The 13,846-nt window shown below is 41.4% G+C and overlaps 1 protein-coding gene across 1 annotated transcript in view; it reads right to left on the minus strand.

The window, feature by feature from the left end:
- OSBPL2 (oxysterol binding protein-like 2) overlaps nt 1–13,724 on the minus strand; it is a 29,003-nt gene extending 15,279 nt beyond the window's left edge. Inside the window, 2 exon segments of the mRNA XM_009866419.1 lie at nt 1,293–1,457; nt 13,635–13,724. Coding sequence (XP_009864721.1) covers nt 1,293–1,329 — 37 coding nt within the window. The 5' untranslated portion in view covers nt 1,330–1,457; nt 13,635–13,724.
- Nucleotides 13,725–13,846: the final 122 nt, after the last annotated feature.

Raw genomic sequence — 13,846 nt, forward strand, 5'->3', positions numbered from 1 at the left:
AGGAGGCTGTAGTGAGGCTGGTGCTGGTCTCTTCTCTCTAATTCCTAATGACAGGACAAGGGGAAATGGCCTCAAGTTGCGTCAGGGTAAGTTTAGATTGGATATTCGGAGGAAGTTCTTTACTGAACGAGTGGTGAGGCACTGGAACAGGCTGCCCAGGGAGGTGGTGGAGTCACCAACCCTGGAGGTGTTTAAAAAAAAAGTAGATCTAGCACTTGAGGCTGTGGTGTAGTGGTTGGGTGTGCTGGGATGAAGGTTGGACTAGATGATCTTCAGAGGTCCCTTCCAACCCCCAACATTCTGTGATTCTGTGATTCTGTGAATGCAATCCAGATTTCCTTCTTCCCTCTGTGACATAACTGTGACCAGACCCGTACAGCCTGCTGTCAGTCACCGTGCTTCACCCCTTTGTTTACTCCTCATATGAATTTCCAACAACCATGTCTGAGTCTTCACAACCCACTTGTATCCACCATGCTACTTCCATTCCTTCTGTTTTCATGCTTCTCGTTGTTCTGTCTTCATTCCCAGGGCTCTACATCAAGCGCTCCACACTCACCATTGCCAGCATTTCTCATTTCACCTCTATTAAAGGATTTCTGAAGAGGCATTTAAGTGGAAGACTTAAAAACTGTGAGAGATCTTTACAAGGATTATTTGACTTTTTTTTAAATCAAAATACTTCAAGCATTTTATTTCACCAGTAAAACCATATAAGGCTCTTATAAATAACGTTTCATTCTTCCTAGTTCAAAGAAAAGTACTATTTGACACACTGCTCAAGTGTGAAGTGATTCTTGTTTGCTTTTCTAGAAACTCCACTGGATTGCAAAGACTTTTGGCTCCCTTTCTTGAAAGCATACTTGTACAGTAATTTGTTTCTGACTAGAAAAACATTTTCTACTTCAATTCTTTGGCTAAGTTTTCCATTAAAATATAGAATCTAATAAAATAACAACAAAAGTAAGCCACAGAAGATATTTCACCTTTCAAAGGGTCTGAAGAGCATTAATCCTCTATTAAACTACCTGCATTTTACAGAAAATGAAAGCAAGACTTGGCCACTAAAGGACTGTTACAGTGGTAAAATTATAGCCAGCATTAAGCTTTATTAAAAAAACCCCTCACTTGCAAATCTGAACCTTTCGTCTTCTTGGAAGGCAGCACTAAAAGTTTTACCAAGAGCAGTTTACTTTTTATCTATTTATTAACAGCAACATATTCCTATCCCCTCACCACACACACAGCTTATAGCTTTCTTTTTTTTTCTTGTCTCCGTGCCCATCACTCACCCGTGACGGCATCATAGAACTCTTCTTCACTATTCATCCTTCAGCGTGAAATCTCTGTCCCGTCAATCCAGCTTCCTCTAACGCATCGTTGAACTCAATTTAGAGATGAAGTATCTGTGCGCCGTCGAAGTCTTCTTTTGCAAATACCCAGCTGCTTTAGATGATCTGTTTGACAAGACAAGGAAACAGAATTAGCAACTTCCACATCTCTTATGTGCACAAGCATGTGGATTTGACAAATACTAATTTTCCTATTTCTTCCCATGGTAAAAGATGGATTTTTGCATTCATAAATAAAACAGCCTTCTCTGATACCAAAGTCATTCTGAAGGCAAACACTACCTACCACAGGAACAGCTGATGTACCGTGCCAGACTTCTTTCCAGTACCTCATATCCATTACTGTGAAATATATCTTATTTACTGCAAATTACATTTCGGAAAGTACAGCCAGAAGGAGCAGAGGACCGAAGGAAAAAGACAACTGGCAAAACAAAAGTTCTCCTTTTCAGCAACCTTAACCCAGAAAGCTGGGAACAAGGAAGCGAACCTTGTATCTCAAAATCTCACTGTTGTATAAAGATGTCGAGCCCCTCTGTAAATCATGAAATCAGTACCTAGAGACCCTACGAGAAGTTTTGTCAGGCTACTGCTATGAACTCTTGAAGAGACAAGTGGAGATTTTTCCCTCTAGAGGGAGCGTGTAAAGAAACACCAAACTTTTTCTCAGTAAAGCCAAGCACCCTGCACATAACTTACAGATTTATGAAGCATTCCAGCACTACTTTATGGATAGACCAAATTAGATTTTTTCCAGATGGTTGGCAGTGGCATAACATAAACATTTTCATTTCACCCAATTTCAGTCTAAGGAGAATAATGAGAAAATTTAGTTTCCACTCTCACAAACGTTCATCAGGTACCAATGGCGAGCCAAGTACACGATGATAAACGACTGCAAGGCAACGCTATCGATAGCTCCTCCAAAACAACCTCAATCTGTCAGCCTCAATTTTTTATGATCCTTGAAGATCCCGCTGCTTTTGTGACAGTAGTTTTTCCAGAGTAATTATAACTTGCACAATTCCATTCCAATTAAGAGAAACAAAGCCAGAAGCCCGCCCTACTCCTAGCGGAAGAGCTTGCCATGGTTGAGGCCAACTCCTCCTTCCTCTCTGCAATAAATCAAACTGCACAATTCCTCCTGCGTTTCAAGTCTTTTTACCTCAGTGCCCAGAATGTCTCATACATACGGTCCTTCCACTTCCCCATTCAGGAGCAGGAGCTACAACAGCCCATTCAAGAGGAGGAGCTAAAATAGCCTATTCTGGAGTTCATCTGAATTAATGAAAGCAGCGTTTGCCCTCAAGTGTTACATCTGTCAAGGCCAGCTCTTTCAGTTTGCCACTTTTCTCTTAGGAACTCCCTATCTCCTTGCTGCTCTAAGACTTTATATTGATCTCTGCATCACGGCAAGTATCTCAGCTTCCACATAATCTTCAGCAATTTTTTATTTACAAGTCCTCACCCCCACAAGGCCAAAACTTTATACAGCTGCTTCTCTTGCCTGTTGCTACAGTGCTGTTGTAATTGCTCTGAGCTGGATGAGAGTTTCCTTCCCTTTTTCCTGGGCTTCTCTCCAGACAGAGGCTTCAAACCTCCTCCAACAAGCTTCTGACTTCTGTCAAAGTCTGTGTACCTATCCCACTGTTACCTTGCACAGCAAAGCCAGTCCTTGACTCCTTGAAAAAAAAGAACAAAAATTCACTCATACCAAAGCTGCTGTCACTCTTAAGAGTTTCTCCAAACTCCCCTGCCTCACCAGTAACGGTATCTGGAAGTATCTCTTCCAAGGTCTCCAAATACGTCACATCTATGCAGAGAATCTGTCCTTGAGGATGCAACTATGCAAACCATTCAGTGGGGGTGGAAAGAGAAATCCAAAGAAAACTATTGCTACAGAAAACAGGAACTCAACATCTCAGGATGACTGTTCACCCCCAAAGCCATTATCACAGCCCTGGAATGACTCCACTAGTTTGTCAAAAGACAAGACACACTAGAGGGCTTCCTTAACTCCCCAAGATAGTGCATCCTTGAAGACACAAGACGGGCACGATTTCAATTCTCTGCAAGTACTACATCCTTCTAGTCAATCAGCAGCCAATATTCACAGAAGGAAACTTGTACATGCACGAGATACAGGCTTCTCATCATCAGTGCTACAATTCCACTGTTTTCTCCATGTTTTCTTGCATCTTCCTTTCTTATGTTTAGTCTCAATTTTTTATTTAAGCTCTTGCAGCAAGGACTATCACACATAGCTCACATGGTGGGATTCTGTTCTGAAACAGCCTTACATGTATCTGCAAGAGGCAAAAAGGAGAAAAAAGAGCCAGTTCAACACCTCTGCTCAGCTCAAATGCAAAGAACACACATTCTCAGGGTCCCTACCAAAACACAACCACGTAACACAGCAGTCGGAAGGCCCACACATGCTTTGTAACAACAACTCCAGCGTGCTGTGGTCTTGTAGAGAAGGCATTGAGAAATAAAAATTCAGACTTAAGAAAATTGTCAAGTTATCTTATAATTAAAGGTCTTTAAAAAGGTCATACAGATGGATGCAAGTTTCTGCTCTCCCCTCTCCTGCACAATAGCAGCTGCCTTACAAAAGGACTCGTGGAGCGGAACTACCCCCTGCAGCAGTTTCACTGCAGTGAACCCTTCCAGTAAAAACACTACGTACAAATGAAGTCACCAGTATCAAAGACTTAACTGAAATCAAGTTTTGCTGTGTTCTCCTTATAGGCACCTCGCACCACTCGTTAAGCTGAGTGTTATTTGAAAGTTCAGTCATATCCCTGCAAGTTACACACAAGCTTTGTAACTATTACCTAAAGCACAAAATATTCACGGAAGTCACCTTAAATAATAGTCACAAGTTCTCCTAAGGTGCCAGGAGTATTTTTAAAAGGATAAAGTGATATATTTTGCATCAGACTTACACTAGGAATAACAACACTCTCATCACTTCTTTTTTTTACATTCAGTTCTTTCATTCAGCAGAGATTCACATGAATTTGCACGCAGTTGAACATACAACAATAATAGCATTTCGCTTTCATGAGCCAAAAAGCCAGGATTAAGTCCTGTTCTACTATTAAAAGCCCAGAGCAAAAAGTTACTTTCAACTAGGTTGAAATGCCAGAAGCCAAAACCATCCCGTTTGCTTCACATTCCAACCTGTGTAATCTGCATTTCCTCCTCTGTGTCCATGACGTACACAAAAGAATTCACTTACACACTACAGGTAACAGCTTGGGTCAAAACTGCCATTCAAGGAAGGCTGCAATACCAGGACCAGCTGCTGTCCTGAAAAATCTTTGATAAAGCATAAACATCACATCACGTTCACACCTTTTAGTCCTAGAGTGTAGATGAAATATGAAATCAATTTAGGTATTTCCTTTATTTTTGTAATAGACTGACTTGCCTACAGGAGAGCTGCTATATTTGAAGCTCAGACTGAAAGCCAAGAGATGAAAGCACCCCCTGAAAGTGTAATACCCATCACAACAGCACAACTTCATAATTGATTGGTAAATCTGTACTGCAGACTCTATTATCATATATTTTGCTCTTCACTTTCTGTACCAGGTCATCCAGAATATTCACAATACAATTTCACTCTTTGAAATTACATTTAAAGTGAGTGCCAAAACAATTAAGAGAAAGCAATGAAGCTTAACATAATTTACTGAAGCAAGTCTTGAGTAAGTCATTTGGACAGAACCTAGTTTTTCTAGTCCTTTTGCCTATTTGCATGTCAATGCCTACACTATACAAAACCAGACCAGCCAGAGTTAAGCTAAGTGTGGCGTGTGAAGTCAAAAACTTCTAAGAGCTTCTGGTATCTTTAAGTCAAAGGACCAACTGCCGTGCTGGTAGCTTTGCACCTTCCTGATGTTGTAAAGTCATCCACAAACAAGTTAAACAAGGTATTACGCTGTCCAATAACGTAATTTAGAAATGTAGATACCACTGCTGAAACAAAAATCCCAAGCAAGAAACCCCAAAAGCTGAACAGGTAAGGGATGGAAGTGTAAGTAACTACCAGCCTCAGGGGCACCGAGTCTGTTTTGTACTTTTGGTATCAAAAGGTCTAAGTGGTGCTGCCCAACTAGTCACAAGCAAGTTACTCAGTAAAACTCCTTTAAATTCTTCTCACCATTTATCAGAAAAGGTTCACACTTTGCTGTACGACTGAAGAGCGCACGCACAGTCCTTCTCGTAAAGGACACGAGGATGTTTCGCAAAGGCAAATGATGAAATCCCGCAGGCAGTTGCAATAAATGCCGCAGAAACAAGAAAATACCTGCACCACATCCACAGCACACCTTCTTTGACGGAGAGAAGGGAATTACTGGGATTGACACGCTGCTTTCCAGGAGTGCATCTGTCACAGACAGAGGGAACGGACAGAAAGTGCTGTCCCTGACACACGTGACACACCGCCGGCCACAACACGCGCTGAGCTGGATTCCCAGAGGCTGACTCTCAGGAGAAAACGTGCTTCTCTCTGTGATCCGCACAGCCTCGACGCAGAGAATGTCACTGCTCAGACCACCCACACATGCCGACAGCTGCGCAGGCCCCATGACGCAGGCAGAACAAAGTCGTACCCTACCTGTCAGTCAGCCGGTTATGAATAACGTCCAGGTGTTGCATCCAGCTCTGCCTTGAACTCGACAGTGACACCTACCAGGTGATCTGGCCTCCAGTCAAGCTTTCAGAAGCTGAACTCTGTGCAGACCACGGGGTCCCGAACCGGCTCTCAGCCCCCAGCAGAACAAGTGATGGGGAACTCTTTAAGCATCAACAAGATCAGGCTCAGACTTCACACAACTTCCACCTATTTTAAAACACTTCCACTTCGATTTATTTCTAAAACTGCGGCAACAAAAGTGCAAGACTTCGCAAACCAAGTTATAAAGTATCTAATTTGCTCACCGCATCCTGTGACATGTGTGTGAGCATCCACGTGAGAGGAGACGCACGAGCTCGTTGTGAAGAGGGGTTCCACCTCCACAGCTTCTCTCTGAAACCAAAGGTGTGGAGATCCACCACGTGCCGAGCACTCTCCCCAACCCACACGCCACGTGAGGCCGTGGACACGACCTCTAACGGTCCTCCCTAACACCATTTCACTTGCTTACAGCTCTGTCAAGCACTAACAGTTGAAACGTCCTGTGCCAATTCTCTGGTTAGTTAGGAATCGCTCAAAATCATCATTGCAATACGCTTGCTCCATCTCAAATTCCACTCAACAGGAAAAAAAAAAAGAAGAAAAAAACCCCAATCAGCTTATGTCTGTGTCGCTAAGATCCCCTGGATCCTCAGAATTTATACACCAAGTAAAGAACCCCAAGCACTAGTATATGTCCTAAACAGCCTGGAAGAATTTAAACATGCAATTGCAATGACTTAGTTCACTCAACATAACTAGTTACACCATACTAACTTGTTCTTCTGTGTCATTCCCCAGCAAAGGCCCAGCTGGTTAACCTAAAGTTACTCTTCCTTAAAGAAACATTTACATTTCTACAGGGAGGTAAGCATTTACAGCTGAAGTAGTTAACTGGACTGGAATGTGGTTCAGCCAGAGGAGTGTTGAAGTCTGGCTGGTGACTACAGCTGCAGTTTTATTCCTCCAGACTTTAAATTGAAATTTCACATCACGCAGCAATTCTGGAAAGCCGGTGCTCTGTTGACACCATCCTGCCACCTTTACAAATCCTGTGTTTTTCAGTCAAAGCACACGTTCTAGCTCTATGAGACAGAAAACAATAGGTCCCTTTCATTATACAGACACTGAAACCGAGATCAAGGAACATTTATGTAAAACCAAACACGGAAAGCGTAAGCAGTCCTGAAAATAAACACAGACGTTCCCCAGTGTGAGCAGGTGGAGTGTCAGGAGTTCAACACGCTGGAATTAGAGCACCAGCACAGAACTGGTGAACCAGCACATTCAGCAGCTTTTTCACAGGCCTAACCAGGTTTTGGTGGGCACACACTTCCACAGCAAATTTTAAAACAAATCAAGTTTACTAACTTGAAAGGAGAAGCAAGAAAAAAAGGAAAAAAAAAAAAAAAGAGAGTCACTTGAGGCCTTCCTCACAAAAAAACCCCAAAACAACACAACCAAAAAACCAACAACAAACACAAAAACTTTCTGACAAACTGCACAGAGTAAAACTACTGCACAAGTATTGCCAGGGGGAGAAAGAGAACAGGAAAATCCCACAAACTCTGAGAAGACTCTCAGTTTTCAGGAGTTTGCTTTTCTTTAACGGGTCAAAAGGGCACAAGCTCCATTTAAGAGAAATAATATTGAGAGAATTTAGAATTTAGAATTAGCTCAATACACCTAACAGCGTATGTAAGCAAAGAGCTAAATTTTCATTAGTTTGATATCCTGGCTTCAGGATGCACCTTCCATCCAAAAAGAGACTCCAGAAGAGCCAGTGGAAGATCAGACATACCCACTCCTCATATTAACACTAAAAATAATAAATGAGGGGGGAAAAAAGAGAATAAAAAGCCCCAGTCTACGGCTTGACTGGTGGAATAAGAGCCAACCCCATCTTCTTTTGAGTTGCCAGCTAAAATAAAACATAGCTGTGGTACTTCAAGGGACAGAAATAAATAGCTTGAAGTAGAAGATAAATATTCATGTGTTTTTGCTTCATACACATCTCCTGAAAGCATCAGACTGCAGTGTTTCATCTCTGACTGAAAGCTTCAGCGAGGATGCATCTTAATTGACTCATGAAATCAGGTTACCAACCACACTGGATCCAAGACACCTATAAAAACTAGCCAAGAAGTCAATTTAATTGGCAATTTAGATACCTCCTGTAATTATTATGCACTTAAAATCTCTTCCAACTAGAGAACAGCTACGCAGGCGGCAGAATCCAGAAGAGGATCTTATGTACCGAGTTAGATTTTGTCTCTTACTCTGAAGTTTGAATGTGATAACGTCTTCAACCAAGATGTCTTGGAAGCTCACCCCGCATCCACAGTAAGAGAAAAGCAACTTCTCATGTCTGAGTGCTTTTTCATCTTTTTTTTTTTACTTCTATTTGGCTTTTCCCTCACCTTGATTCATTAAAGCACCTTTGCGTTCCCCCACAAGTTTTCTTGCTTTTGTTCTTCCACTTCTCTCCCACACGCCGCGGAGGGGGGACACACGGGGGGCTCAGCTGCCTGCTGGGGTCAACCCACAGCGGGACCGAGGCAGCAAAGCATCCTAAGCTGATAGTTCAGCTGAACGTGGTTTTCAAGTACTTGAAATAACAATGGCAGCAAACTGAACACCTGAAAATTTAGCTTTGAACGTGAACCAAACAGATTTATGGCAGAGAGAAGCATGTTCTGTTCTCTCAGGAACACACATGATTGTTCTGGTGATATTTCACAAGAGTTGGAGCCAAGGGAAATGCTACAAGTCTGGTATGCAACTGAATATGCTCCAGAATTTGTTTCCACACCAGAACAAACCTCAATAACTGTCCCACACACTAAGTACCGTGCCCAACAGACAGCTACAGCGCTGCTGCAGAAGTATCATTTATTGAACATCAAATTTGTAAAGATGAAACTGGACTAAAAATACCCTCAGTGTATAGTGCTCAGTTCCCTACAGAACCAATGGCCATTCCCAGTTTCACTTCAGCCAAAAATTTTGTTCTACAGCCAAGGATACTGGCTCAGAGAACTTCTATCAAACCCTTCCAACCCAAAGCATTCTATGCTTCTACGAAAGACACAAACAAAAAGGCCTGGGAAACTTCATTCCAGCAGACTAATGCAAAACACATCACTGCAATTTCCACAAAATTCTGTAAATATTGTTCTTTCTAACACTACTTCAATACCTGAGACATTTTTCCACCTGAGAGCATCTGGTACAGCGGTCTTTGGACTTTGTAGACTTTCCTTGGAAACTATTTCATCGCACAATTCTAAAAGAAATCACAAAACTCTGCTTTATGTGTCTTCTCTACCCATGATGCATGATGCTAGGTTTGATCAAGACTGATAAACCAGCTCATTTCTAGCCACACTGCTGGAAAAAACGGTCATTCAATACTATATTGTAAAACTAGTTACTTCTTAGTAGTTTCCTAAGGATTTATTTTACCTTATTTGTAAGGAACAATGTGTGAAGGAATTAATAACTCCAAGCACAGTGGCTTTGGACACAAGAATCAGTAGATATGTAATTAATCATTTAGCAACACTTCTCTTTGAGCCAAAACTTACTTTGAAGGTAAAAATCAAATATGTTTGAATGTTCCTCATCATCATGTAACTACTACAAATTGATCAGTGAAGTTTCTGAACATGAGGGCAATTACAGCATGTAACACCACTAGAGAAAACCCCTAGAGCAGTAGTTATAGGTTTAAGCTTATAGATCTTCCTAATCAAAGGCACTTTTAAACCTTTGTCTCTGTGGGCTCATTCTCTCTGGGCAGGTGCAGTTTTACATTTATTCTGTACAAGGTCATTTTCATGGAGACAAACAATTACAATAGCAATCATATTGTAAATAAAGCAGGAGGACAACAGCTGACTAACCTAGTGCAAAGTCCTACAGCGTAAGAAACTGTAGTTTTACGCCTACCAACAAATCCTCACACACTCAAGTTCTGCAGCACGAGCTCACGCACATAGCTAGAGGACTATTTATTAAAGAGGTTCAAGATAAGACAATTTTGCAAAAGCTTTAGAAAGTCGGAACTTCTGCTATGGATGAATTTCCTTCAAAGCTGCATTTATAGTAGATATTAATACCCTTATACTGGAATCCACTAGGTATGTTTGCTGTTGTCAAGAGATTGAAACCCAATCAAAACAGGAGAAAACATAGACAAAAAAAAAAGCTTTGAGTTGTCAAGACAGGACACATGTCTCTAAGAGTTCAGTTTTAATAAAGAAAGTACCTAGCTATCTGCTTGGTAACGTTAACCCACTTGGATAATCAAACACTGCACAGTGCTTAGAAAAAATGCTTAAGATAAAATAAGATCACGTAGAAAAAGCTATCTGCACGTCTAAAGATGGGTACCATTTCTGTTTTACTACTAAACAACCATTCAACAGCTTCACGGACATGCAAAACCACTTAGCCCAGTGAGCACGGTGCTAACCAGACCATAATGAACAGGCTGGAGAGCAACTGCTCCGTAGCCTTAACCCGCACAAGTTTTAGAGCCCAGAGCTACGAAAGGGATTCTCGTTCTCTCTTGATCACACCAATACACGTAGGGACCAGAATCTGAACTGGCCTCTGCTGCCTCAGTGGCTGGAGCTGGTCAGGTCTGAAGGGAGTGACGTGACCCACAGACACCTCAGGATTCAAACACCCCCTCCGAACTTTCCACATCACCCTTTCCACTATCACTAGAATCAAAATCCAGTGACACAATGACATTAACAGATTCTTTTAGGAGCCCTAACAAAAATTTACTCAGAAGAGTGAAAATAACACCTATAAATCAAAGTTACATTCCAAGAAATGTGTCTTCATGACCAGCTATCCCAAACGTGCAAACTCCTCTGCAGTAGCCCAGAGGCTGACAGCACCCAACAGCCGCAGCCCTGACCCCATGGCCAGCTCTGAGCAGAGCAGCAGCTGAACTGAGCCCAAACAGAAACGTCACAGATTGGGGTTTCCATTCACTCCAACACCACGTACGTGTCCAACAGCGCAACACACAGTTTAAGTTTTGGACTAGAAGAACCAAGAGGGCCAAGATTAAAAGGGCCAGATGTATTTCTGCAGCTGCAGGCACAATTCACCTTTTGTGCACACTCCCAGCAGATCTATGAACAATCTCAGGAAGACAACGCTATCCAGCCTCCTGCGTTTTCTGAATGGAGGATGCTGTAACTTACTAAAAATCTGTCTCATTAAATTATGTGCATAATAAAATATAGCAAAATAACCTAAAGGATCTGTCTAGACGAGCAAATGAATTTCCAATTGCAATAGCACTTAATAAAAAAAAAAAAAAAGAAATCAAGTTTAAGTAAGCTTCATCTATTCTTGTAACTTATTGATCCTGAAAATTAAGACATTCTTTTTGTGCATCGAATCAACAAACTTTTGAGAAGTGTAACTGAAAGCAACGGTAAGCCACATCTGACATATTCTAATTGCTTACTGCTCTCATGTAACTTGCTATTAAGAATCTTTAAGAATACAAAGTAAATAATTACATCATCATACACTCCTCTGCATGGTAATTATTAAGAATTTGAGGACAGAGATAACTCGTTACCTCTATCTTTCTATTCTTTAACCTCGAGTTCTACAGCAGCCTATTCCACAAAATACTAAAACCCATAAAAGAATCAATACAATGCACAACCTATAGATTTTCGCAACAGGAAACGTATCAAAGTCCTGTATCTTTCAAAGTGGCAGATCTGGGGTGACCAACTTTTTCACTGCTCTCACTCTCCAATTCCTTCAGCTCACTGAAGATGTCCCTGGGATCAGTGGGGTACTCAAACCCAGCAAAAACATTCAAGATGTTGAGCACCTCATATTTAAATGCACATTCTTTGTGCACCTGATTTTGTGCATTTCTTCCAAAAACGTAACAGAACGGAGATGAGACTAAACATTAAGCATTTTAAAACATCCTATTAGCATCGAATGCAGACAGTTCTTATACCTCCCTGACTCAGGTGACAAAATTGCTGCCGAGTGAAAGACTGGAAAAAATGCCAACTTGCAGTCGGAAGTTCTAGTTATCAAGTAGCATGATGTAACATTGCATTGCTCAAGGACAAGTTACTTCAAATACCAAAGCTAATGAATTAGCTGCTTAAAAATTCAGTGTACTTGCATGCAAATCTTGCTTTCAAACACCAACAAGAAAATCATCTGACTGGCACTACAAACAGTGATTTAAAAATATAGGCTTATCAAAGCAAAAAAAAGCCTGATTGGGATATTTTCCAGCCAACACTAAAATATCAGAAAGCTGAGCTTTCCACCTTTGTTCTAGGTCAGCGTCTGTGAAGTTCACACAGTAGAATTCACAAGAAGAAAGACCGAAAGGAATACCAGTTTCAATCATAAGACCTGTCAGGTTAAGTACGTATCATAGAAAGCAGCAACAGTATTAAAAATTATTCAAAGGAATAGTCTAAGATTGAAAATTGCTCCCCACGACCAGTTACCAAACCAAGCACATTTGCAGAACTGTTAGCAAACAAACACGGATGTGCACCAGTATTGCATCAGCTGAAACCTTCAACCAATCCACTCCTCAGCTACTTGCACGCACAGAATTTGTTGTCTAATCATCATTTTGTGTCTTGAACTTCTGCTTTTAAGCTTCTGTTGGCATAGCTGAAGAGCCAGTTTGGGAGAAAAAAAAGGCATATTTATTCCTGGACAGCAGATGTCTCAGTGTTGCCTTTTGAGCGCTCCCTGAAGTTAAAAGTTTATTATGAGGTGCTGTTGGTTTGGGAGAGCAACACTAAGAATCGCTCCTGATCTTACCCTAGATTGCCCTCAACTTTCTGTCACGTGGTCAAAACCTCTGTATGACTTGACAACTATTTTAAGAAAAGCTATGTTTACAGTAACCGAAAACTCAGGGGGTTACTTCAGGGAAAATCACTGCTCGGAATGTCTTGCTTCCCTGCTAGTTTAGCCAGTTCTCCTACTTCCATCCCACGGAGCAGCGCTTTCTCTTTGGAAGTTACCCAAGTCACTGCTTCCAGAAATCGCCCCGAGGTCTCAGAAGTCCCAGAGCATACTCGTACAAAGTTTGTTAAGATGATACACATGCGGCTGTCCCCAGATGTCAATGTGAACGTGGAGTTACTGAACTCCAGAAGGCTAACTTGGAACGAAACTTGTTTTTTCTCGCACGCACAAGCTTTAAAAAAGGAAACACTATGAGAAGAGTGGTACAGTAATTCTAGTTTTCACTGCAGATCCGCATCTCCTTTTCACGTTTCCTTTTTGAAATCTTAAATAACGGCTCTGCATCTTAATTGAGAAAATTCACAGTAAATGAAAGCAATATCTGCTTGTGCTCAACTTGCTTTGGCAGATACTTCTGAGGGGAAACACACGGCTACGGCAGACATAAAAAACAGCGATTTCGAACCCGCATCTGAAATTCTGGCCTGCAAGTGCTGCAGAGTAACAAACCGCTTCCAAAAGGAGCCCTGAATCCAAACACACAGAGAGCACGAACAAGATTAATATCCAAATTAAATAAATGGCAACATAATTTATACCTTTGTTACCATGCAGAAGTTCTGGTGGCACGTTATTTAAAAAAAAGCCTTTTTTCCTGCTATTTTTCCCATCTTGCTTGTCTCCCTTTCAGGAGCTCTGTAAGAGAAACATTGAGTAGGTAACTGAGGAATAAATTAAAAAATAAATAAATTTTTCAAAAGCCAGACTCAGGTGAGTCCTGACTGCGCTTCAGCTGTGGCCTAAAAAGCCC

The sequence above is a fragment of the Apaloderma vittatum genome, unplaced genomic scaffold, assembly GCF_000703405.1.
Source record: "Apaloderma vittatum isolate BGI_N311 unplaced genomic scaffold, ASM70340v1 scaffold36913, whole genome shotgun sequence".
Classification (NCBI taxonomy): domain Eukaryota; kingdom Metazoa; phylum Chordata; class Aves; order Trogoniformes; family Trogonidae; genus Apaloderma; species Apaloderma vittatum.